Below are 26294 nucleotides of genomic sequence, written 5' to 3' on the forward strand. Positions count from 1 at the left end.
ACCATTTTCTCAGATCAGAGAAGCTTATGGTATTCTTGGAAGAATGTTTTTAAATGCATAAAAGACAGGATTATAAACTAAACCAATTATATTAAGGTTCAGGTACTAAAATATTGAAAAATATGTATTGCATAGTAATACACGTGCTTCATTCCTAATGCATGAAATAACAAGCGTGAATGGCCATTCTAGCTTAGTTTTTAAATAGTAATTCTAAAACAATATTTAGAGATATTTTCAACAATTGTAATATGACATGAAGATGTCTGATTTCTGTTGGTGGGAGAGTCACCCCCTGTTTACACCATTGAGGTTAATGGCTACATTCAAAACTGAAGGAAATGCTAACTTTTAGTTCAAGGTTAGTGAAACTAAAGATGTATTTTCTTCCTCTCAGGTTCACTACTGCTCTGAATTTTGCCCATGCCTCCCTGAGTTTTCATGTTAAGAACCCCTGAGAATCTGTATTTTCCATTTCCTAGAAACTGTAAGTCTGTATAGACACAAGGACAATGTTTTGGTATTATTTCTCCCATACAAAGTTTAAAATTAGATTTAAGAAAATATTTGGATGATTCTGTATCATATTGAACGTCATCCCCAACCTCCTCTTAGTGGAGTGTGTACTCTGAGTAAGGTTCTCTGGAGTAGGGATGGTCCTGTGGACACAGCCACACTGGTTTTTTCTTGGCTCTCTTACAATTAGTGAGCAGTTGTGGGGCTAGAATGACCTTGAGGATTTGTTTCTGTGCCTGTATACAAAGCTACCTGGCCAGGTGTTGGGAACCTACTAGAGACACTGACATTATTATCACCTTCTCTATGCAGCTGGCTAAGGTCACCATGCAGATGGTACCTGTTTATAATTGGACAACTGAAACTCCCTGAGAGGAGACGGAAAATGGTTTCAAGGAGCGTCATGTACATTCTTGTTAGGATTCAACATTGATTCTCCCATGGAACACAGTTTTAAGGGAGAGTAAGTTCAAATTAACCTCTATATGAATGTAATTATCAGGAAATTTCTTATAATTTGAAAAAGTAAGACTTCAAACCGGGAGAATTTTTATTTCTTGTAGCACACTAGAGGAGCTTGTTTAGCTTGTCGCATTACATGGTGATAAAGCAGCATTTGATAGCAGCAGCCTGTATGATCAAGTGATTATGGCAACACTGAGAAAGAATCTAATCAGGAAATTGATCTGCAGATTCCAATTCTTTGAGAGCCAACATCGATCAACATAAATGTCAATAATGAGATCGTACTGAGAACTGGCTAATTCCTTCAGATGATACTGGGGTCTAGGGACAGATTCAAGAAGTAAATGTGAACAGGAATTGAAGACTCTCACAGTCACTCCATTGATCAGGAGCAGGCTCTACAGTACTTCCGTGGTACATGAGTCTGTCTTGGTGTGTGGGCTAAAATTAATCAGAGCAATTGTTAAAGGATTTTCATATTGTAAGGTATGTGGTACCAGCACCACATGGTGCAGTGTAAAAACAGTTGTTAAAGTAGGCAGTAATTCCCAGTTAGACTTTGCAGTTTAGGAAGGGAGGGGGACAGGAGAGACTTAGTACTCTTACTTATTGTGTCTTTGGGAGGCCATGTCTAGACAGGGCAGTGGCAAAGAAAACTGTCAGTTCTCAGAGACGGTCAGGGATAAGTTGTACATGGTAGAATTCTGAAGTCAGCATTAGTCATGTTATATACCTTCATTGATTGTCTGCCCTGGGTTTTTATTAAGAACCAGTCCTCAATTCAGCATCAGATGAGGACCATGGGTACTAAGAGGACAAATATCAGCATGTGAATTTCAACATCTAGAAACCTGAGGAGTGTTCAGGCAGGTGGAGCTGCTAACTAGTCAGAAAGGAATGTCAGGTGAGTGGGAAGTAAGGATGTGAATAAGGTCAGAGCTCTGCATACTTACACCTGGTGCCATCTTGCTGCCTCAGGGAGGGAATCCCCCCCACATCTCCTATATAGGCAGGGGCACCTTCCAGGACATAGGCAGTCCTCCTATAGGTACAGGAAGGAAATAAGGAAATAAGTGCAAACAGGCAGGCGCTTAGAGCAAGCCGCTCCTAGCATTCTGGTTATAAAGCAACAGAATCGATAAAACTGACTTTCCCAGGGAGTATTTACCTCCCCTTCCCTTACTAGCTGTATTCTTTCTAACTCTGTTGGCCACCCTGCTGTTGACGCTTTCTGGAGTCTGGGATCTTGTCTTGCAAATTGTCATTATCACTTACATGCTCCCAAAAGGCTGGTTCCTCAGTAGAGGTGATTCTCATATTAGGAGGCTGTTTTAGGACCTATTTCTGGTTTGCAGTGTCAGGCATACATTTGGCTCTGTCACCAGCTGAGGATAGATGGAGCTGGGGGAAATCATGCTACTCTGTTATTGAAAATTACATAAAAATCCAAGTCCACTCTTACCTCAGTAAGCTTAGCAAAGAGAACGTAACTAGGTCCTTGTTTGATTATGGGATGTCTTTCAGAATCTAATGATAATCAGATTAAAAATAGCCAGGGCTGACTTCATGGATGTGAACCTGGACACTCACACAGGGGCGTAGGTGGGCCCTGTGATTGAAGTAACATGTTCTGTCATCATCTGGAAATCCCTAATATCTTGTTTTACAAATGGGTCCCTGGACTGGGCCCCACAAATTATATCACTGGTCCTGAAAATAACTAACATTTACTGATATTTACTATGTCCCAAGCATCTTAATGAAGTGAATTCTTAGCATAGTCTTATAAATTCTGAGTTCCTTCTTTTGAACATCAAATCTTCAATAAGCCCCTGTGAGCTAATATTGTTACTGTGATACATAAAGGAAATGAACACTGAAAAGGTGAAATAACTTCCCCATGTCACATGAAACCAGGATCTGAACCCAGCCAGTGTAACACCTGGCACGGCATGCTGTCCTTCCTCCCTGGTTAGGGATGTAGCAAATGGGAAGGGTAGCTAATTTGTGAGCCCAAACCCAGGATTTACCCTGCATGTTTAAAAGCTTGTTTTTGTGGTTATAATCATCTTTCTTTTTAATATGTCAGTTAATCAAGGATTTGGATTGATTTTATTATAGTTAATTGTGGTATTTGGTAATACAGTGAACATGGCCACAGCTGTGGACCTGGCCTTCACCCTAGTGTAGAACTTGATGACTCACTGGACTAGATGGTATCTTCCATGACTCAACAATTGGATTTCTGAGTCAGTGATTCACATTTTACCTAATGACTCTATGCACTCATGGTAGAGGGTATCTTATTTCCTAAGTTTTTGATTAATAGGAAAGTATTTATGAAAAGAAATTTACCATTCCATATAAAACAGCTAAACAGAAAAGTAGAGATTTATGTGTAAGAAATGTTTGCAGCCTCTGGAATTATTAACATGGGGCACTCAAGAATAAATATTTATCACAGCCTCAGAAAAAAATACATTCTCTTTAAAACCAGCTGATTAATAACAAGTATTTAAAGTGGACCATTAATTTTACAATGATAATTGCTTCTTGGGAATTTGGAATTTCCCATAGTTTCTCACATTAGTCTAAGACAGTTTCTTTTCTTTTTAATAACTACTTATAGCTCCATAACCAATTCCCCTGAAAAATAAGAACTCACTTTTGGTATTCTCTGAGGTTGGAAATGCTGCATATGATATACAATGAAAGGAAAGCTCAGAGAAACATTACTTTGCATCTTTTAAGAAAGTTTCCATCACAGCAGTTTATGAAAATTAATGTCTTTAGGGATTTGAGAAGACAGAATAATTTTAGGATTATAGTAACTGGCAACTGTCTCAGAAGAAAATAGAGAGATTATGCTATTTGTATTTATGCCCCAAAATAACCATTTAATACTTCACAATTTCCACCCTAGGAGATTAGGAATTGCTCTTATACCTTCTTTCTTAGAGCCTGGTTCGCAAATTTAGAGTGTTTACTGAACATGCTTGATCAGAACAAAGTGTGCATGCCTGTAAAGTCTGAAGCAAAAGCAGTGGAAACATGGTTTTTTGCCTTGTGGAGAATATGCCTTTATGCTGGATTTTCTGATGCAGTTGTAACTCCCTGATCTGTCATACAAATGCTTGTAATGTCACATCCCCATATTTTCCTCTTGTATGTATGTCACAGTGAAGTCTTTAGTCAACTTGCTAGGGGATTAGCTGGGGAACCCGAGGAGCATTTTGACTTGAAAGGCTGCTGTCATTTCTGTCTCAGATTCTGTTTTGAGCAGCTTCTCCTAATTTGCCTGAAAACAACAACAAAATTCCAAAAAATTGGAATTTAAATATAGAATTTATTTAGCAAACAAATAGAAAAATATAAATAAATCCACTTGACTTGATAAATCTTACATAATAGCTGAAAACTGCCATTTGCCAAGAAATAATTTAGCTTAGTATGATGTAGTTTCCAGCTAATCCTTTAATGTCTGTTTTACATATTACCCTTCTCACTGTTAATACTGAACAATATCCTGAGCTAGTAATTTTATGCCCTATATTTCAAATTGCTATTAGGAAGCCACATAAATAACAATTTTCAACTGCTTGTTTATAATACCATCAGGCATTTCCTACCATGGGGTAAAGTAACAGTGGATTCAAAAAAATCCACTGTGGAGATAAAGCTACCAAGAAACTGATGAAGATTGTGGCAACAAAGCCTATAAAGCAAACCGAAGTCATCAGTCTGGAACTCCAGTGATGCACAACTTAGTATTAACCACCAAGGGAGGAGAGACGATGGGCCTTGGTCAGACTTTGAGCTGGAAATTGCATGCACATACCATGTCTTCAGAAATGTTGTGAAATGAATGGGACTGCAGTAGCTAGTCCTGTTGGAGCCAGAACCCTGGGCTGTACCATGCCACTGAGCACACAGTACAAAAGTCGTTTCCATCCACACTCTGGCCCAGTTACTCCCCTGCCAGGAGTTGCTGTGAGGGTGGGTCCTGCAGCCTGCGAAGGGCCCATGCTTATGTCATCTCCCACACTCCAGAGTTCGTGTGTTCTCATCTTTCCTTTAATCACGTACGGAGGCGCCCATCTTATAAATAATTCTACACAAATTTTTTTCAGTTCTCCAAAACACTGATAAGGCATTTCTCTCCCTGGGAGATTATCTTCTAGTGCTAAGCAATAATCACTTGGTTGTAATGTTTTCTCGTGGTAGTTGCAAGAAGGGAGCAGGGCCTGGGGAAGGTTTCTTGGCTGGAACCCGGATGACACATGAGACGCTTAGGCCTCACAGAAGGAGGATGAGATGTGTCTAACTACTGTGTCTTCAGGGTTAGCAATTAGAGAGTTCTGGAGTGTGAGTAAAGCCCTCGTGCCCACCTTCTGGAAGAAGTAGGCTGAGAAGGCAGAGAAGCTGTGTGCGTCCACAGCGCCTACCAAGGATGCTCCTGGTCTCTTCGTACAGACCTCTCTTTGTTTACATGGAGAATGGGAATGGAGGCCTACAGCCAGGTTGAGCATCAGGAAAATGTGGGGAGGGCAAAGGATGGAGAGAAAGCATGTATTTTGGAGTGAGGGAGGGAGTCAACCCCAGCCCTACTGCTTACTCCCTGAGACTTGCCACAGACAGATTCCTAATGGTGGGGACATCTCTCCATTCCCCCTCCTGAAGTGGCCTCTATGGCCTCCCTGAACTTCTGCAGAAAAATGTCACACTGTCTTTTATCTCCGGACCTTCGTGTGCGCTCTGCCCAGGAAGGGCCCTTTTTCCCCATTGGCTCCTTCAACTGAGTAATCGTTCCTTGTCTGTGAAATCTCACCTTAGCAATTACGTCCCAGCAAAGGCCATCCCAGAGGGCCCCACGGAGGATTTCATAGCACAGGCACAGGGTGCCTGGTAGCTCTCCTCTTACACCCACGCTGATGGCAGGGACTGTGTGTGTCATCATCCTACCCAGGATGGCAGAGGAGAAGATACCCTAACAGGCACCCTGACATCGTGTCCAGGCTCAGATCCCTGGCTGAGCAGTACCTTCCCTCCTCTTGTTCCTCAGTTTTCTCATTTGAAAAATGGGGGTCACAGCAGTTCCCACCTCATTAGGTGATTGTAAGGATTGAATAAGGGAAGCACTTAGCATAGCAACCGGCATGCAGCAAGTCCTCTGGTGATGTTCGCTCTTTTCTCCTTAGTTTTGTTTTCGGTTAGAGCCAACTTTATGCACACAATTGCGTTTCCCTGGAAAGAATGTAGAGTTCTAAGAAGGAAACAACATCATTAATACAAATAATATTGCCAGCAATAATAATGATGAAATAATTTTAAAAGTATGTCTTTTAATAAATGAATGAATTCTGTGTGAGTTTAGTTAAGGGAAGATATCACCTTGTGCTTAGAGGTATTTTTTCATAGTCCTATATACTTCATCTTGTTTAATTTATATTGTTTTAGTTAATTGTTCATGACCAACAATCATTAACCAAATTTAACTGAAGAAATTAAGAGAGCAGACTCTACAATCAAACTGCCTGGGATTTAAATACCATTTGTGTGGATTTAGGCAAGATTTTTAGCTCTGTACCTCAGTTTCTTCACCTATAAAATGGGGATAATCACATCTTTACTGTGGATTGTGATAAAGACTTAAAATGATAATATATGTGAAATACATATTTAGTGCTAAAAAGTGCTCAATGAATGTTCACACCTATTATTGTTACTGTTGGTGTTGTCATAGCTGTTTGTTTTTTTTTCCTATTTTCCATTATCTGCCTCTAAAGATCCAGGCAGGAAAATTCCCAAGGCATCATAGTTCACTTGATGGAGTGGCCCAAATTATGGGTTTAACAGTGAGACAGAAATAAGCAACTCACCTAGCCAAAGAATCCAATAAGGATATCAATTCCCTTCCTTCAAAAAAACAAGCAGAATGTGGTACAAAGAGATAGGACTTAAAAGGAAGGCAAATCTGAGAGAGAATCTTGCTCTACTGTTACAGGAGAAGTAAGAGGCCCCCCGGCCTCCATCACAGTGGTGGGTTCTTGGCTCTGCACGGGATAGAAATCAACTGCAAGCCAGGTACAGCGGGAGGCAGATTTATTAAGAGACAGAGGCACAGGTTATTTAGGCAAGTGAAGTGGACTGCTCCAGAGGCAGAGAAGCCCCTCCCTGGGGGCTTGTTAGCTCTTGTAAGGAAGTACAAGGAGTGTATAAAGTAGAGGTGGACTAGTCACAACTTTTTTGGGAAGATTCTAGTGGGGGTGGACTTTTCCTTATTAGGGCTCCTCTGGAGGGGCTGTCATGACAATCATAAACTGCCATGGTGCCCAGTAGGTATGAATTTTACTAAGTCAATGAGATTCAGTGAAGTTAGAGGTCTGTTCTTGGTCAGATCAGTCAGCATCTTGGCTCACTTGGACTTCAGTCAATGTCCACCGCCTCCTGTTCGTTTATCAGACTAGTTCAGACTTTTTGTCAGCCTCAGCCAGCCACCTCCTACTCCTGTCTCACTACCACTTACTGCAAAATATAGCCTTGTGCTTGGGGCACCTTCCTTAGACTCGGTTACCTTGACTTCTTCATCTCTAAATTAAGATAGTAAGGAGGTAATTAAGCATGAAGTAATTCCTTTTTTCCTGCCAAATGGTACTTTGGACTCCAGTGACCATCAGTGCCGTTACCAATAAATCGGGTAAAAATAAAAATATGAAGTCAAGTTGTTTGGGTTTTTTCCCCCTAATCCCTTTATTTCCATGAAATCAGAGGGAAATTTTGTTCCCCCACCTGTAAAAAGCAAAAAGCTTTAGAAATCCAGGAGACTTAAAAAAAATAATAAACCTTGATTAAAAATATAAAATGCAGTGTAGGTAGTTTTAGAAAACAGCAGGGGCAGTTGGAAAGCACTTACTGAAGTACCTGTTAAAGTAATTAGTGATAAAAATGGAAATTTCAAGGCACTTCTGTATCTCTTAGATCCCAGAATAGTCTCAGGCTGTGCTGAATCACTTCCTCTTTCAGATCAGAGTCAGGGAAGAAGACAGGGAAGCTTCAGAGAGTTTTAGGATTATGCACAGGCAAACTAGTGTGAAGCACTCATCTGCCCACTTGTGAGTGACCTGCCTGGAAGCCCTAACCCCGAGTCCTGTTTCCCAGCATTCTGTCACTTTGCTGTTATATGTTAAATACTTCTGATTCTTGTTTTGGTTTGGTTTGTATAGAGACCAAGAGATCTGGGAGTTTGAGAGTGAGAACTAAGCCCCTGTTGCCTGAACATTGTTACACAAAATCATTATCTTATTCCTATTTAACTGTGTTACCACACTGACCCTCAACCTCCTTATGTCCCCATTACTCTGCCATGATCTCTTTTGCATATTCTGCCTTAAGAATTCATATGTTTTTTTTTCCCATCTGTGTGTTTGGGTTTCTCACTGATTGTTAGGAGGCTCTGCTAATGAACCTCCTTGAGTCTGTTCATAGTTCATAGTCAGGACTCAGTACATAGTAGATACTTCAAATGCTTCTTGGACTAATTAGAGTGGAGGCTCCCAAGGACAAAATCTACTGTTCTCATGCTCACCCATCTTCCTGCCAGTCCTTACCCTGCAGGTCCTCAGGGCACTGGTAATGGAATTTTGGAAGATGGAAAAGATCTGAGATACTCCGGTCATCAGTCTAAGCTACAGAGGCCCCAGATAAACTTCCTAGTCACCAAAACAAACTTTCCCTTAGGCAGTCACCAGATAATCAGGTTGTCATGGTAGCAAGGACCCTGAAGAAGGTTTTGAATATCGCTGTGCAAGAATTGTTTCAAAAGCGTTTTATAACCTTGGATCCCAGAGAAGTAGAAAAGAGGATATAGAACCATGTCCTTTGCAAAGGCACCATCCAGAGCAAAATGGTATGCACTAAAGATTGATATGCAAGGCAAGTCTAAAGGTTGTCAGGAAAACAGTAAGTGCAACAAAGACCATTCATTGTATATGGCTAACAAAAAATAGCTATAAAATTTTTAGACTCTGAAGTGAGGTCAAATCTTGACAAACGTATTTTCTAAAGGGCCTCCAGGAGAACATTCGAAAGACATATTCTGTGTCTCATCAGCAGGATGACTGAATGCAGATACTGTGTTTTATCTTTGCACCCTAAAATGGAAATAATGGCATAATTAATTAAACATCATTTTTCATCCAAAAAGATTCTGTCCTAGGCTCAAATTTTTGTAAATCTGAGAAATGAGCATTTAATACTCAGTTACGTAATATGCAGTTATATAATACTCAGTTTTATAATAAATTCTTAATGGAACAGAATGAAACCTGTGAAATGTGAACCAGGGGTCTGCCATAATATCTCCTGATGGGATTTGGAAGGGCTGATGCAAAATCACATCTATGAGTATGGCAGAAATGTAAGTAAAATGTAAGCCTGGTGTGTGACTGAGGTAAAACTTTGGAGGTTTTTTTTTTTTTTGAAAGATTATTTGGCGAGTAAAGCTTCCAGAGGAAAATCATCTTAACCGACTTAAAGCTATTTTGGATAATTTCCTTGAATTTCCTTTCAGAGCCTTACGAATACCTATGAAAACTGCCTTATTAGCCAACAAGAAACAAAGCTCATTCACCTGGTTATGTCTAATTCAGACCCATATTTAGAACAAGTCTCAAAACATATACCAAATCCACCACAAATGTTTTCTACCCCTGTTAACAGAGGATATCCAGAAAGGTGAACTCACAGGAAATCATATAAAGTTTGCTTTATCAAAAGATGCAGAGGCTGTCATAGTAGCCCACTCCAGACTTGCTTCCCTTGTGGTGGGATTAAAAAGGATGGAAACATGGCCCAGACCTGGGGCTGAGCTGAAGAAACAGGAATCGGGTTCTAGGAAACTTTCTGGAAGGTGTGAGTTAAGATCAGCTCTGCAGAAATTAAAGAGGTCACTAACAAATGGAAACTCATCCCATGCTCGTGGCTAGGAAGAATTAATATCGTCAAAATGGCCATCCTGCCCAAAGCAATATACAGATTTGATGCAATCCCTATCAAATTACCAACAGCATTCTTCAATGAACTGGAACAAATAGTTCAAGAATTCATATGGAACCATCAAAGACCCCGAATAGCCAACACAATCCTGAGAAGGAAGAATAAAGTGGGGGGGATCTCTCTCCCCAACTTCAAGCTCTACTACAAAGCCACAGTAATCAAGACAATTTGGTACTGGCTTAAGAACAGAGCCACAGACCAGTGGAACAGAACAGAGACTCCAGACATTAACCCAAACATATATGGCCAATTAATATTTGATAAAGGAGCCATGGACATACAATGGGGAAATGACAGTCTCTTCAACAGATGGTGCTGGCAAAACTGGACAGCTACATGTAAGAGAATGAAACTGGATCACTGTCTAACCCCATACACAAAAGTAAACTCCAAATGGATCAAAGACCTGAATGTAAGTCATGAAACCATAAAACTCTTAGAAAAAAACATAGGCAAAAATCTCATGGACATAAACATGGGTGACTTCTTCATGAACATATCTCCCCAGGCAAGGGAAACAAAGGCAAAAATGAACAAGTGGGACTATATCAAGCTGAAAAGCTTCTGTACAGCAAAGGACACCATCAACACAACAAAAAGGTATCCTACAGTATGGGAAAACATATTCATAAATGACAGATCCGATAAAGGATTGACATCCAAAATATATAAAGAGCTCACATGCCTCAACAAACAAAAAGCAAATAATTCAATTTAAAAAATGGGCAGAGGAGCTGAATAGACAGTTCTCTAAAGAAGAAATCCAGATGGCCAACAGGCACATGAAAAGATGCTCCACATCGCTAATATCAGAGAAATACAAATTAAAACCACAATGAGATATCACCTCACACCAGTAAGGATCGCCATCATCGAAAAGACAAACAACAACAAATGTTGGCGAGGTTGTGGAGAAAGGGGAACCCTCCTGCACTGCTGGTGGGAATGTAAACTAGTTCAACCATTGTGGAAAGCAGTATGGAGGTTCCTCAGAATGCTCAAAATAGAAATACCATTTGACCCAGGAATTCCACTTCTAGGAATTTACACTAAGAATACAGCACTCCAGTTTGAAAAAGACAGATGCACCCCTATGTTTATCACTGCACTGTTTACAGTAGCCAAGATATGGAAGCAACCTAAATATCCATCAGTAGATGAATGGATAAAGAAGATGGGGTACATATACACAATGGAATATTATGCAGCCATAAGAAAAAAACAGATCCTACCATTCGCAACAACATGGATGGAGCTAGAGGGTATTATGCTCCGTGAAATAAGCCAGGCGGAGAAAGACAAGTACCAAATGATTTCACTCATTTGTGGGGTATAAGAACAAAGGAAAACTGAAGGAACAAAACAGCAGCAGAAGCACAGAACCCAAGAATGGACTAACAGGTACCAAAGGGAAAGGGACTGGGGAGGATGGGTGGGAAGGGAGGGATAAGGGCGGGGAAAAAGAAAGAGGGCATTACGATTAGCATGTATAGTGTGGGGGGGGCACAGGGAGGGCTGTGCAACACAGAGAAGACAAGTAGTGATTCTACAGCATCTTACTACACAGATGGACAGTGACTGTGAAGGGGTATGTGGGGGGACTTGGTGAAGGGGGGAACATAGTAAACATAATGTTCTTTCTGTAATTGTAGATTAATGATACCAAAATAAAAATAATAAATAAATTAAATAAATAAATAAAAAGATCAGCTCTGCAATTGGAGACAGGGCAATTTGAAAACAAAGCTCAGGAAGCCATCAGTTCTTCATTCAAGAAATCAGTCTAGGAGCCAGGCCACTAGATCCTAAACAAGGCCAAGTCCAAACAAGCACCCAGCCAGGATGGTGGGAGCAGCAGTGCCCAGCAAGGGGGCAGGTAAGGGAGGGGAGGGGCAGGCATCCAGACAGGGCAGACCAGGGCAGCTGTTGGCCTTGCGTCTCTTAGGGAAGAGGCTGAAGGGTTAAAGATGCCAGTGGTGAGTGGACAGATTCCAAAAAGACCCCAAATCCTCTGCTTTTGAGAGTAGAAACATACCTTCAAATGGGTGGAGCGTAGAGTGAATAGAATTCAGGGAAACATGGTTGGTAAAGATTTAGCACTAGATCATGTGGCAATGACAGGCCTTCTCACTTTACAAATGTAAGAGGAAATCAAGAATCGTGGGCATAGAAGCCGTCCCCTTTGACTGAGAGACCTTTTCCTCAAGAGGGAAAAGCAACTCTGGAGAATATAAAACAGGGCCGAGGTAGAATATCAATCCTGAAGGTATCACCAAGGTTAAGTAAATCAAGGATATTGAAGCAGAACAGATTAAAATCCCTAATTCATGTCCACCTTCTGTTGCTGAACCTAAATTGCTTGTGGTGGTGGAGCGCATGAATGTGATATGTGCCATATTCACTCTCATAAGTTCTCTTTGTACATGTGTTTGGCTTTTAATGGGGGAGGGAGAATCAGTGTATGCATGATTATGGTCTTAGATTAATTCTCTCCCCAAATTTGAATGAAGAGAAGGGAGTGATGGTTAAATGATCCTTTTTTTACTTTCCTCTTTACATCTCAGACTGAGTCATTAATTTCTGAAATCCTGACATGAAAACATTCACACATTCTTCTCAAATCTTAGGCAGTACATTAGTGAATACAAAAGCTGCCCATCGCCCTATTTCACTTGATGTTTTCCAACCTGCTTCCCCATGCTGCCCACATTTCTCAGATGAAGATCTGCTTTTTGCCCTTCACCTTGTGCCACTAAATAAGGTCTCAGTGTCCTCCTGGCCTCAACAATCAGTGTCTTAGAGCTAAGATATCATCTCCATACTGAGCAAAATCCCAGAGGCAGAATTCTATTAAGTGCAGCAAGCATTCACTGAGTATCTAAAGAAAGGCAGCCCTTGCATGAGGAGAGAAACAGAAAATGGAAAACTGGCCTTCCAGCCAAACTCCAAAAGCCTCAAGCACACTATGGTCTCCGGCTTCCGCCACCACCATCAACTGGAGAGCTGTAGGATCTCCACTCCTCTGAAGGGGTCACTCCACCTCCATCTACCAGATACAGGACAGCCAGCTGGTGCTGGGCACTGCCTGTTGAGGACAGGTTTCTCTGTCTTGCATTACAGATTCAGGACTGTGCACAGTTCTGATGGAAGGCAGGGTAATCCACCACATACAACTGACCCACTGCATGTTCCTGGCACTGGCAGGTCCCCGCAGCTGAACTTGGTATTTTACAGTGGTACGGGGTGGGTATTCTGATGGATTGCAGCATACCTGATCTCACCTCACAAATCCCCCCTCCCCTGCCCCTGCATAGTGACAGAAAGTCGGCTTTTTCTCCGTGAAACTGGAAGTCCTCAGTGTGAGAGGTCATTTTGGCCTACTGATGTAAACATTTTATATCCATGTGTGAAAATGTATATATGATGGTCTCTGTCTGAGAATATGTGTGTGGTTGATGGACAGACTGAGTGGCGACCCTATGTGCTGCAAAGTGCTTATATTACAGGAGGGCTTTATCAGCCATCATTCTCATAGAACTGATCATCCTCTTAAGATAATAGAGCCTGCACACAGGAGCTATTCAGCAATCATACATTTCAGTTAAGGGACCAAAAACTGGGAGTGACATAAGCCTGTGGGCTGGAGATGATGCACAGCCTTATAGGGGGTGGGGGTGGGGGTGGGGCTCATGCAGTCCTGAATAGCAGACAGCTTTTAGATAAGTGGGCAGGAGCAGGGAGAATGTGCCGTGGACAGATGGACAAAAACATCAGCTGAAAAAAGAGAGGCGCCTATTCCAGAGACAATGAAGCCAGTGTGGCACGGAGAGAGAGGTAGAATGTTACTGTCAAAGGAAGCACTTGAGCAAAAAGATCTCATCAATCTCTGGTTTGGAAGTGCTTGAGGATAGGGGTCTCTATTTCTAAGACCAAGTGGAATCTCAGTTACTGAAAGAATGTAATGGTGTGAGGTCAGTTCCAAACTACACTGAATATTCTTGCTACCTCTTAAATCTAACCCATTTTTTAAAAAAGAAACTCATGTCTAAATCTAGGATTCACCCAGATTCACAGGTTAAAGATTTCAAGTTTGAAGTACTTCAGGCAAGGGAGTTTATCCAGTTGGATACTAACAGTAAACATGAACTATAGATATGTATTTGACAGAAAATTTGCTCACTAACAAAGCAAGGTGGACTTTTTTAAGAGGCCACAGTGTTTTCCTGTGAGTTATACTCTTTCCTCTTTCTGCCCATAACTTTAAGTGAATTTCCCATGTATCCATTCTACTGGCTTTTCACTGAGACCTGAATTAAGCACAGATAGAGTAACAGCCCCAGTTTGAAAACTCATGTACTTGCTCTCTTTTGTGCTTTCACTCTGTCTTTGAAAATATACTTATTATAGTATTATATATTATATATGCATATGTAAGTGTGAAAATATATGCCTTTCATAAAAATTCTTATAAGTGTAACATCTATGGGCCTGTGAGCCCATGTGGTTATTTAGGGACATTACATGAAAAGGAGATACTTACCTACCATTTTCTTGCCTGCTGCCGTAACACAGAAGAAGACTGCTTTCCAAGTCAGTTTTTATGTTCCTTACATATATGGAAACTACAGCTATAAATGCTTCATCTGTACCTCAGCATTTAAGAAATTACCAACCACCAACCCCCCATTATGACAGTTAGTTGGTGTAAGGCTTTGTGAATTTGAGCACACCACCTTCTTATCCTTTGTGACTGTAGCAATACCCCTGTCTACCTGTGAGGTAGGTTAAATAGCCACTTCCATCCCTCTGTGGCAGGCAGGTAACCTGAGACACAGAAGGTAAAATTACATTCCCAAGATACGATAAAACCTATACCTTAAACAGGGTTGGAACTCAGGCCTCCCAGCTCCTCACCCTAGGACCTGTTCTCTTTGCCACCTGACTGCACCAATTTCAATGGAGGAAACTGACCATTTGAATAAAAACTGTTGAAGTATAACATCATTGGGAGAATGGGTTAATACATACACATATTCATGCAGAAAGCAAAGGATGACATCATGTATTTGATGAGAGAGTGCAATCATGAGCCTAGTAAGTCAGATATCTAATCTATAAGGACTCTTCCCCCAAGTCACATGACATACCACTCAAAATCATCATTTCCTTTCTTGAGTGTCATTTCCTGTAACTCCTGGGACTCTTTGCATACTGATAAATGTATTCTTAGGTCTCAGAATGCTATTCTTTTGGCACTTGCTCAATTTTTCAAACCTGTATCTGTGGGTGCAGGGGTGGGATATAAAGACATCTTTTTTCTTTCTGAACTACAATAAGCTTCAGTTGGGTACTTACTGAGCATTGCACACTCTGACAGGTCCTGGGAATTAAATGACCTTTGCCCCCAGAAAATTCAGATTCTAGAGGGAATTTGAGGTAAGGATTATAAAAATTGGGCAGAAACAACATCCTGGTTCTAATTATCTACTGATGTCTTAGCTCTTTTGGTGAAATTAGAATTTTCAAAATAACAGCTAACCATTCTAGGATGTTTTGGGGAGAATGGGTTAATACATACACATGTTCATGCAGAAAGCAAAGGATGATATCACATATTTGATAAGAAGTAAGTATAACCATAAGCCAAATAAGTCAGATATCTAATCTATAAGGACTCTTCCCTCAAGTCACATAACATACCACTCATGTGGTATGCTTACTATTTATAAGGTTTAATTTGCACATGTATATATGGAGCCCTGATAAATTAGGATAAACTTTCTCAAGTCAGGAGATACATCATTTCATCTAGAAAATGTCAACTCTTTTGGGATTTAACTATCCGAGGCAAGATTTGAAACAACAATTAACTCACTGCTAGTCAATGTTTCTGCTTGTTTTTATCTAGTGAAAGTAACTCCACAAACAGGGTAAGAGAAGCACGAGAAATGTGAAATAAGAATTCATTTGGTATGCCACTGACAAGCGGGGGAACTAATTTTTAGCAGAAAAGAATGCCTTACCCCACCCCCGCAGAGGGGTGCAGCACAGCCCCACCTCAGCACTCATCCTTCAGACACAATGTCTGTTGAGTGACCAGCTAACCAGGTGCATAGGGCCCTCACACAAGTTCAGCCTGAGAGGAGTCAGGTGGGGAGCAGAACAAATGTGCCTCACCTCAGGGGAGTTCACAGTCCCTGCTGACGGCATGGTAGGTCTACTGGGATGAAGTGACCTGTGGGGCGACCTCTGCACTCTAAGGTGATCCTAACATTAACTATTGGCAGAGGCTCTCAGACATTTCCCAAATGAACATCAGTATGCAGCAAGGCCTCACCGAGGAAAAAGAAGAGAAAAACTTCAGAGGTGAGGGAGGCACGCTTAGCTACATTATTTACTTACTGGATTCGACTTTTGAGTGTCTGAAGTTACACAAGTTGTAACCAAGACAAACCAGGCTATAAGCACCATTTTTAAAATGTCATCAGCCTAGCAGAAACATTAGACATAAATCGTGAGTTTTATTGTATTTGCAATTAAACAGATCAAATTTAATGTCCACGGAAAAGCCTTAGTAATTAGGATAAAGATGAATATAGTGAAATGTCCCTGGTTTAGCAGGCCTCCCAAGCAAAGCTGAAATAAAGAATTGAGTGTATAACTGAAGAGCATGTGAATATTAATGTGCAAAATCCTCCAAGTCCCCAGATCCCTAATGCAATTATTTTCTATTCGCATTAATTGTTCCTAACAGATGACATTAATGACTTTGAGTTAAAGTGTGGCCAAGGGAAGATTTCACAAGATCCTTGCTGTTTAGAAATAAGGCCGCTTTTATAATTATTTGCTTGGATATTAGCCACTGCTCAACATAATAAGGTTAACATGGAGGTGTTTTTTAATATGAGTATCAAAAGTTAATTTGCCAACTAGCCAATAAGTATATTGAGTTATTTACATTTTCCCTGCTCTTATTACCCAACTGCTACTTTTTTTTTTCCCTATTACTTATTTTCCAACACTGACAGACTGTGAAATTGTGCTTACTATTTATAAGGCTTAATTTGCACATGGATATATGGAGCCCTGATAAACTAGGATAAACTTTTTCAAGTTAGGAGATATATCATTTCATCCAGAAATGTCAACTCTTGAGATTTAGCTGTCCGAGGCAAGATTTTGAAACAAAACAACAATTAACTCACCAATAGTCAATGTTTCTGCTTGTTTCTAGAAACTTCACTCACGCATCTTCGATCTTTCATCCGGGGATTTGCTCACAGAGGTGGAAAGCAGCCGAAGTCTAACGCAGTCACGAACTGGTGCTGAGCTGCATGTGAGTTTCCCTGTTCCCTTCAGAACGCCTGTTTAGGTTGTTATTTTCCTTCCATCAAATATGATGTCACAAGTGAACCGTAAAGCGCGTCCTTGAGGCTTTGTCAGGCAGCTAAAAATACCTTCCTTTCTTGTGTTCCCTGAAATTCAATATCATGTCCCCCAGCTGATAGAGTAAGCAGAAAGTGTCACTCTGGGCAAAAATATCATAAATCTTGGCTTTGTCCCCAAGATACCTTTTTGGGTATTGATTACATCTCAAAGTCTCTGAGAAATGGTCAAGGAGCTTTTTATTAAAGCCCACATCCCATATTATTCATCCCTCTTTTATGATATATTATGTATGAACTTTTAAAAATTCATGGGCTGTCCATTTTTTTTTCTTTAGCTAGGGTTAGCTTTGTGCTTATTTGGCAAAACTTTAACCAGTCTGGCTTTTAACTCTCATTGACATTAAAAGAAGTAACTTGAGAAACACAAAAGCCAAATAAATATACAATGAAAAAATGTTAGGCCTAAAACAGTGACAGATGAACATTTGTGGATAACTGGCTTTTTATTTTACTGTATAATTTTATCAGTGTAGCTAGGTTAGTCTACATCAAAGATGAAGATTGGAATTAAGTTTCAGTGGAATGCTGTCACTTTAAACATTCATGAAGACCTTTAATGGTGTCCAATCTGTAATATGGCCTTAAGGTCAGGAATTTTTTTAAGTGTGCAGTTTTTATCCAAGAAACTCTTGCCTTCATTCTCTCCCTGTGTCTCTCTCCTTTGTTAAACTACAGTTGTGGATTGTATATCACATGTCTAAGGATTTTAAAGCATATGGGTCGCTTCAGGTGGTAATCTAAAATACAGAATGAGAAAAATACGCTTTGAATAGCACAGAGTCATTAAGATAATGCTGTGATAGAAGCCAGTGTACATTTTCTTGGCAAAAAAGAATTTTAATAATCATCATTATCTATTGCTAATTATGACTCTTCCCAGTAGTATGCTTGGTGGTCTGTTCATGTCCAGGAGTTCTGCTTATTGTCAAGGGCCTTACCTGGTGCTAGAGCATGATGGCTGGGACCTAACATCAGACTGTTGTACTGGTGTGGTGATCTTAGGCAAGATATTAACACCTCCATGACCCTGTTTCCCCATCTGAAAGATAGGCATAATGTTATTTCTCTTCTATCTCTGAGAGACGTGATAAGGACTAAATGAGGAAATGTAGATAACACAGTACCTCTAACAATATTGTGGCAATAACAAGATCTTTGCTGCTTTAGTACCTGCCTGTTCTTCTTAAATATGTGACACCATGCCAAAGCCACAGAAAATCATGGGAAAGATGGAGAATGATAACTGAGAAAGGTATCTACTGGCATGTCTCTCCAGAACTCATATCACCAATTCCCGGAAACACAGTGCACCCACCTATGGCTATTGCTCAACACTGTTTCTGTGTAGAAGGCATCAGACAACATTAGTTTATCAAGAAGTAAATATAGGGTCCCCTCCCCTAGGAAGACTGTAAAATTATGATTTAGTTTAAGAGCCAGGATGCATGTATATTAAATTTTTTTTATAATACTAGCAACACCTAGAAATTGCTAAGCATTATTATATGCCAGGGGCTGTTCAAATTCAGTGATCTTATGTAGTAGGTGCTTTCATTCTCTCCATTTACAAAGACAGAACCTGAGGCATGAAGGGGTTAAGTAATTTCCCCAAGGTCAAAGAGTTAGCAAGTGGAAGGTCCAGGATTTAAGCCTACAAATGGCCTCAGAGTCCAAGCACTCAGCCACTGAAGAGTTAGTCACAGCAGTAGATAATCCTACATGATAATCATGCTGCTGAAGGAAACTGAGGGAAAAAGAAACTTGCTTTGCAGCCATGATATCAGAGATTATGGGTCCCTTATTAAATTCAAATGTTAATTGTCAAAGGTGGGGAGAAAGTCAGGAGGAATTTCCCAGTAGGGAGGATTGGCCCCCTCTTCTTCTTTGCTAAGTATTACTCTGTGAGCATGACGACACAGACACACACCCCCTCTCCCAGTGCCCTGGTCCATGGGAGGCTCAGACCATTCCTTTCGTCCTGCTCCACACAGCCCTGGTCAGACTGGGAGATGACACAGTATGCCACCAGGCAGGACACAGAGGAGGTGGCCCTCCCTGCTCAGAGCTTCCTCTAGGGGCTTTCTACTCAAAGCCCAGGTCCTGGGCCAGCAGCACTGAAGCACCTGGGAACTTGTTAAAAATACTCCATCTCAGGTCCCACCTTGAATTACTGAATCAGAACCTGCATTTTTGACAAGATCCTGGCCCATTCATGTACACATTCAAGTGTGACTTAGGACACTTCTCCTTAATTATCCCCAACTCCAACCGTCTCCACATGACAATAATGGGTCTTCCCTACCTCCCTGAACTATCCTCTGTCACATCAAGTTCAAGATCAAGGGAGAAGCAGAAATTTCTTCTGTTGCTCATCTTCTGAGTTCTAATTTCCTGCCATCTTACTCCCACATCTATACAGGAGATGCACACATGGGCAACGACTGGGTAAGGATGCCTCCTTGTTAAAAGAGGCCTGGGAATTGAGTTGAGTTGTAAAAATAGATATATTTTGATAGGTGTAGTGGAAAGGGATAGATAGGAAAGAGAGAGAGAAACGCATACAAGCTTTATTTAGTACCTTGGGAAAAGACAGAATATAAACTGTAACCAAAAGCCGTGCCGAGTGTGAAAAGGACTGTTACAGAAGTTTAGATCTGGGGGGTCTCACAGGACACAGACACAATCTCTCTCTGGATAGTAGACATATCTGTTGGAGCAGAGGTAGTCCTAAATAAAAACCACCACCCTGCTTGCTCAAACAATAAAATATGAGAGAATAGAATGGAAAAAAAATGGAAGACACACAAGTAGGAGTGCAGCATAACACCCTACTTCGGAAGCTTGTTCAGGACATGTTCCAGATGTATGCAATGGCTAAAACTTCAGTGCCAAGTGCCCCTATGCAATAGGACCATTGGGGGTAGGCATCTCTTGAAATACAAATATGAACTCCCCTTAAGTAAGTTATAGCCAGCAATAATCAAGATCATAAATCAGTAGATATTGCTGCAAGCTGAATTTTTAAGATAAGTTTCTCTTCTCAGTGATATTTGGAGCCAAATTTTAGGGGAGGAAATAGAGGAATAAAATTCCTTGGCATTTTTAGATCACTTAAAGAGATTGTTACACAGCAAAAATGAAGTATGGTTAGCAAGACAGATGCCCGGTATTGGAAATCTAACATTACTAGGCATATGGGTATTGATTAGAAAGAAAATTCAGCACACCCTCTGCACTTGCAGAGGGGTTAGTACGAGCCCCAAGCACTCGCAAACAGGGCGGCCTGCCTTCCTCAAGCTGCTGCTTAGTCACCATCAGTTGGAGTCACATTTAGGAACAGTGATAAGTACTCAGGTACTAGAGGCACCCATAAAGTGCCAATGAATTGCATAAGTAGGAGGCTTTGCCATTCTGTGAGTGACACAAAGACAGATGGCTTCCCCGTCAGTGAGTTTCTGGGACAAAGCTTTATATAGATAGGAGACAGGAATGAGACTGTAATGGAGACATTCCATTTCGTGATCAGGATGCTAAATTAATTTAGCCTGTCCAGTCCATGGAGCTTCATCTGTTACATTAGGGGCCTATCATGTGGCTTTCAGGATGTGCTTGAATGTTTACAGCTTTGTCACCTGTGCCTTATCAGACCCACTAGAATTTTAACCACTTGGATCTTCCACGTGGGACTCAGATCTAGGTGATGTTAAGAGTCTTTATCATTTGGACAGCCAATTGATATGAAAAGTCCTATAACCTTTACAACAGAACCTCATGAATCCTGAGTTTGGTGTCCCACTGCATCTGGCTTCCTGGGCATTTGATTCCTGACTTAGCATGATGCTGTCAGAGCCATGGGGAACCAGCCATAGGAGTGATCTGGTAGAACTGCCCCACCCTACACATGATGTTAAGGTCCATGGAAGTTAAGTGCTTTCCTTGCTCGGTATCTCATATCTAGTGGCAGTATGCAGCCTGAGACCCAGTCGTTAGACTCCCAATCTACTGCTCATACTCTTGAACCCCACAACCAAAGATGCTACTCTTGTCCTCTTCCTTTCGTAGCATTAGAGTCATGTTTTGATATTGGTCTGAGTGTTTAAACAGTACTACTGGATAAAATGGGAAGCTATAATTGTCATACTTCTGCCTAATGATGATGATAGCTCATAATAATCAAGCACCTACCGAGGCCAGATACTGGGGAATGTGCTTCTTGTCCAGAACCTCATTTGGGCCTTGCAGTAACCCTATAAGGTGTAGGCAGTATTATCATTGTTCACTTTTGAAAATGGAAATGTAGCTCTGAGGGATTCATTTCTCCTGGCATGTTTATGAGAGGCAGAGCCAAGATTTGAACCCCCTAGTCTGTCTTACCCCAAAGTCTGTGCTTCTGACTATTCTGCTATATTCCCTCCTACCTCACCATGCTGTTGAGTTGGTACTTGCTCTTTCCCAAGCAAAGTCCTTGCTCAGAGCTGTCCTGCCGTTTTAGGAATGCCAGCCGAATGCAAAATCAGGAACCCCTGCTCTGAAATGCCCCAGCTTAGGGCTTGTCATCCCTGGCACTCTCTGCCCCCGAACGAGCTGCAGCAGCAGTGAGCTGTCTCTGTCAAGCACCTGCAGTGAGCACTCCAGCGGCTCTTCCTGCACATGGCATGATGGGAAGAACCTCAGGAAAAGGGTAAGGCCACCTTTCAGGGCATCAGCATCAGTGTGAACCAGAAAGAGGGGATCCTGTCCTGATCGGAAGGTGAATGGTGGGAGGGAGGGCTAAGAAGGAAATGACCATCTGCTGAATACCTGTTCCCTCATTCCTTACGCAAGTCTTCAGGGAGATACTACCCTCCCCATCATAGAGATGAGGAAGCTGGCTCCAAAACGTTATTACTTCCCAGAAATCATGTAGCAAGTGAGGAGCAGACTGATGACTTGACCCCAAATGACTTGGACATCCTAGGAAGGAGCTTGAGAGAGGAACACACTTCCCTTCAGAGCTTTGGTGGAGCCCACTGCGTTCACAGATTTATATCAGGTTGGAACCTGGAGCTCTGTCCTGGTGGACCTGACCACACTCAGACCAACTCAAATGTTTCCAATTAGTTTCATGGACCTTCTCTTCACTGGGGTGCTCAGGGAGACAGTGATACCCACTGTGAATGAGCCTGAGCAAGGCCTCTTGCCAAGCCATTCCAGACTGAGCATCCCATGAAAATACAAGGAGAATTTTTTTTTTCCTAAGAACAGAGAGCGTGCACAGAATAAATGTTTTGGAAGTGTCATTCATTTTGTAGGAATTCATCACTCAAAAATAACAGGTAGTTTTTTGGCCTCCTCTCTTCAATTCTATAGTCTCATAAACTACTAAGTGACTATACATTGGAGGGCAGAATTGATAGAGAGAGAATACTGTGGTAGATGTATTTTGTGGTAGAGAGAGAGAGACCATGGCTTCAGTTAAGGGAGGTATGTCCCTCCTTAGATGCCTGGAGTTCCTCTCCTGGGTTTTGTGAAAAAAAAACTCCCACTGCTAGAATGACTCACATCTGCAAAGTGGGCTCACACAACTGAAGATTCCTTTATGCTTTGAACAAGCATCTTTGCACATTGGTGTAAGTCAAGTGTTTGGAATAGCTGCTTTTATAATTTCCTAATGTTGAAGAAAAGCAAAGAGTATATGAGAATGGAAACCCCAAATCAGATTATTTAGAGACCATTTTTCTATCATTCATATAAATTTAACTTACGATTTTGGAAACACAGAAACTAGGAAAATTCTATAACTGCCAGAAAATATTGGTGAGGGAGCAGCTTTGTCATACTCTGAACAAAAACTCAGAAAAAGATTTAAAGCTTGAATTTAGAGCTTATTCCCTTAGGCTCAGACTTCCACTGCAAAGTGTGGAGCCTAGTACATTATCAAAATTGTTCCTTCTAAGCACATATTCTGAGTTCTGAATCATGACTGCTAGGGGCCTGGCTCAGACAGACTGGGAAGATGGTCAGTGATGTTCCCTCTGTGTGACTATCACTGGCTGCCAGAGCCTCTTGCCTAGCAATTTTCAGTCTCAGACCTCTTTTCTCTTTCCCTCACAGACCCCCTTCTCACCCTTTCTATTTTTTTTTTTTTTTAGGTGGGAGAACAGCTAAAATTTTTTCAATTAGAACAATCCTTGATCTTCTAGAGAAATCTGTCCCTGAAAGAGGAGAAATAAGAGTCTTGAATGCACCATACACATTCAGGTGGCCATCATCTGGAGATTCAGTATAGTCTGTCTCAGCATGAGACATGCTGAGAAAATGAGCACGCCTGTCATATCTCACAGAGACAGGCCCAGTTCTCAAGGACCCGGTGAAGTAGGCCCAGTCCCATAAAGACATTTTAAATCTTTATTATTTAAGGAACTTCTATAGTTCATACCATGTATCAGGTACTCATTTAGTATTAACTTACATAATAAACTCATATAATACAAATTCAAATGTGCATACAATATTAACATTTTATATTTTTATATATATATATATACACATTGTTTATTACATATATTTATTTTATATATATATATTTTTATTTATTATATATATATATACATTGTTTATTACAGTATTAGCTTACATTACATATATGTATTTATATATGCATACATATATACAGACATACCTATATACACGACCAATGGCTCTTTGATGGCTCACAAGTCTTTTTTTTAATCTTGTTTTGTGTAGAAAGAGAAAGGAAGCCTGTATGAAATGTGTTATCTTGCCCTACATGGGTGATCACTATGCGCCACACACCTTTGTGAGCACTTCACAAGTATTACCTAATTTCATGCTCATGACAGTCTATTCAAATAGGTTCACCTATTCCCCACATTTAACAGGTGAGGAAACTGAGGTTCTGAGACACGAAGTAACTAGCCCGAGATCTCATATCTAGTCAGTGTCAGAGCTGGGCAGTTGGTTCTAGAAACTTAATTCTTATCCATTCTGCTACGTTGTCCTTGTTGAATCAACCTAAGACTTGGAGAATTGTTCCAATTTTGGGGATGGATTTGTTCCCATTAAGACCAATAATGTCCTTTAAAAAACACTCTGTAAAACTGTTATCCACTCAAGACACAGAAAAGGAGTGTGAACATGAAACCTATGCTCCTACCTTACCAGCATCATCTTTCAGCCAGCTCCATTGCTCCCCAGGACAACTCTCTTCCCAGGAAAGAATAAAGCTGCCTATGGAAATGCCAGCACCTTTGTTCCTAGAGGGGATTCGTGCTTTCTTTTTTTCAAGTTTAAAGATTTTTCCAAACTTTTCTCAAGTTTTTAAATACCGTAGCCTCCTGTGAAAACTGATAGAAGAATGTGGCTAATCTCACAGGGCATAGAGCTTGTGTCTAGTTGGTTTGTAGCCACCAGCCCTGGGAGGTATCTAACTATGGCATAGGCAGGCTCTGGAGAAGCAAAGGGATGTGGGTGGGCAGAGGCTGAGCACATCTTCTATAGATTGAACAAATCTGCCTTTTTCAAGCTCTTGCAGGATACTTTTGCCTGGCTTCCTTTCTTCACTGTAAACATGACTATCAGGATTGTGGAAATACCTAGAAACCCAAGCTGTGGCAGCCTGCTTTCAGTCTATAATACCGAGACATACTATGGAACTTCTTCTGATTTCCAAAGGAGTTTTTTTAAAGGTGCAGGGGAAAAGGCTGGTTAAGGGGAAGCATCACCAAACAGCATCTATCCCCAGCAACTTATGGTCCTGGAGAATTTTCTAAAGAAAACATATAATTTGACTTAAAAAAAATAAGCATATAACAAATATAAACAATATATGTTGTTACTAGCAAGAGCAATTTTTATGAAAATGTCTTAGATGTAAAGCAAATGTTCACAGCTTTCTAAGGACCAAGATTCCATTGGAAGTTTCTGACACTTTTACAACCTTTGCATATGAGCATATGGTTGGTATTCAGAGTTATGGGACAGGGGTCCTGCTGGTGCGGAGATGCACACGGGGGCTACACTCTTAGCCAAGATTGGCACAGAGCACACATCTAAAACCACCAGATTCGCTCTGATATTCTTTACCATTAATCATATTTTTTATAAGTCATGAGGTCAGCCCTCAAATACCACCAATATCCCTGAGAGCTGGTTTGTGATTGAACTCTGCAATTTCCATTTAAGAGCGGAGTGTGGGGATAACCTATGATCTTTGTGATGACACTGACTAGTGCAGGCGGGGAAGAGAGGCTAAGCTTGACTCTAGCAAGTCAACTATAGCAAGTATAGCGTTATGATTAGGCATGCAGGCTATAGAGGCAGACTGCCCAGGTTCAAATTCCTACACCACCACTCTGGAACTAAGTCATAGAAAGAGTCCAAGAAACCAGAGTTCAAAGCTTTGCTCCAGCTTTTTCTTCACTGTGTACTCGTGCTGACTCATGCTGAAGTTTCCTCCCTAGAACAATAGGACCGATAAGGTCTCCCTCCTGGTGTTGTGGAAATTAAATCAAAGCACTGTGCAAGCGGCTGGTACACAACAGATGCTCAATAATGTTAACTCTTCCCCTCTGCCCTTCCATTTCTGGTTAACAATACTATGAAAAATATGGATGTCTGTGCAGAATGCAGTATTTTTTTCTGTCATTTCTGGGTCACTTCTCCAAAGCTAGTGCTTGGGGAGGTTTGAAGGATAGGAAATCAACCTTTCTTTGTTAGTAGGTGAATGATTTATGTGGGGTTGTAACAGCAAATACCCAGATGCTATATGTATAGATGTATTCCTCAGATGTTCACTGCCTGTTAAGTAAA

The 26294-nt window shown here is 41.0% G+C and overlaps 1 protein-coding gene across 14 annotated transcripts in view; it reads left to right on the plus strand.

The window, feature by feature from the left end:
* The window catches only part of NCKAP5 (NCK associated protein 5), a 1007163-nt gene that overhangs the window by 879030 nt on the left and 101839 nt on the right, over positions 1-26294 (plus strand). For 13 of the 14 annotated variants that reach the window (XM_057505668.1, XM_057505671.1, XM_057505672.1 and 10 more), the window contains 2 exons: positions 17270-17371; positions 21976-22164. In XM_057505668.1, coding sequence (XP_057361651.1) covers positions 17270-17371; positions 21976-22164 — 291 coding nt within the window. The remainder of the gene's footprint in view (positions 1-17269; positions 17372-21975; positions 22165-26294) is intronic. The other variant, XM_057505674.1, reaches the window with a different exon arrangement.

This window comes from Manis pentadactyla, chromosome 8 (assembly GCF_030020395.1).
Source record: "Manis pentadactyla isolate mManPen7 chromosome 8, mManPen7.hap1, whole genome shotgun sequence".
Classification (NCBI taxonomy): Eukaryota; Metazoa; Chordata; class Mammalia; order Pholidota; family Manidae; genus Manis; species Manis pentadactyla.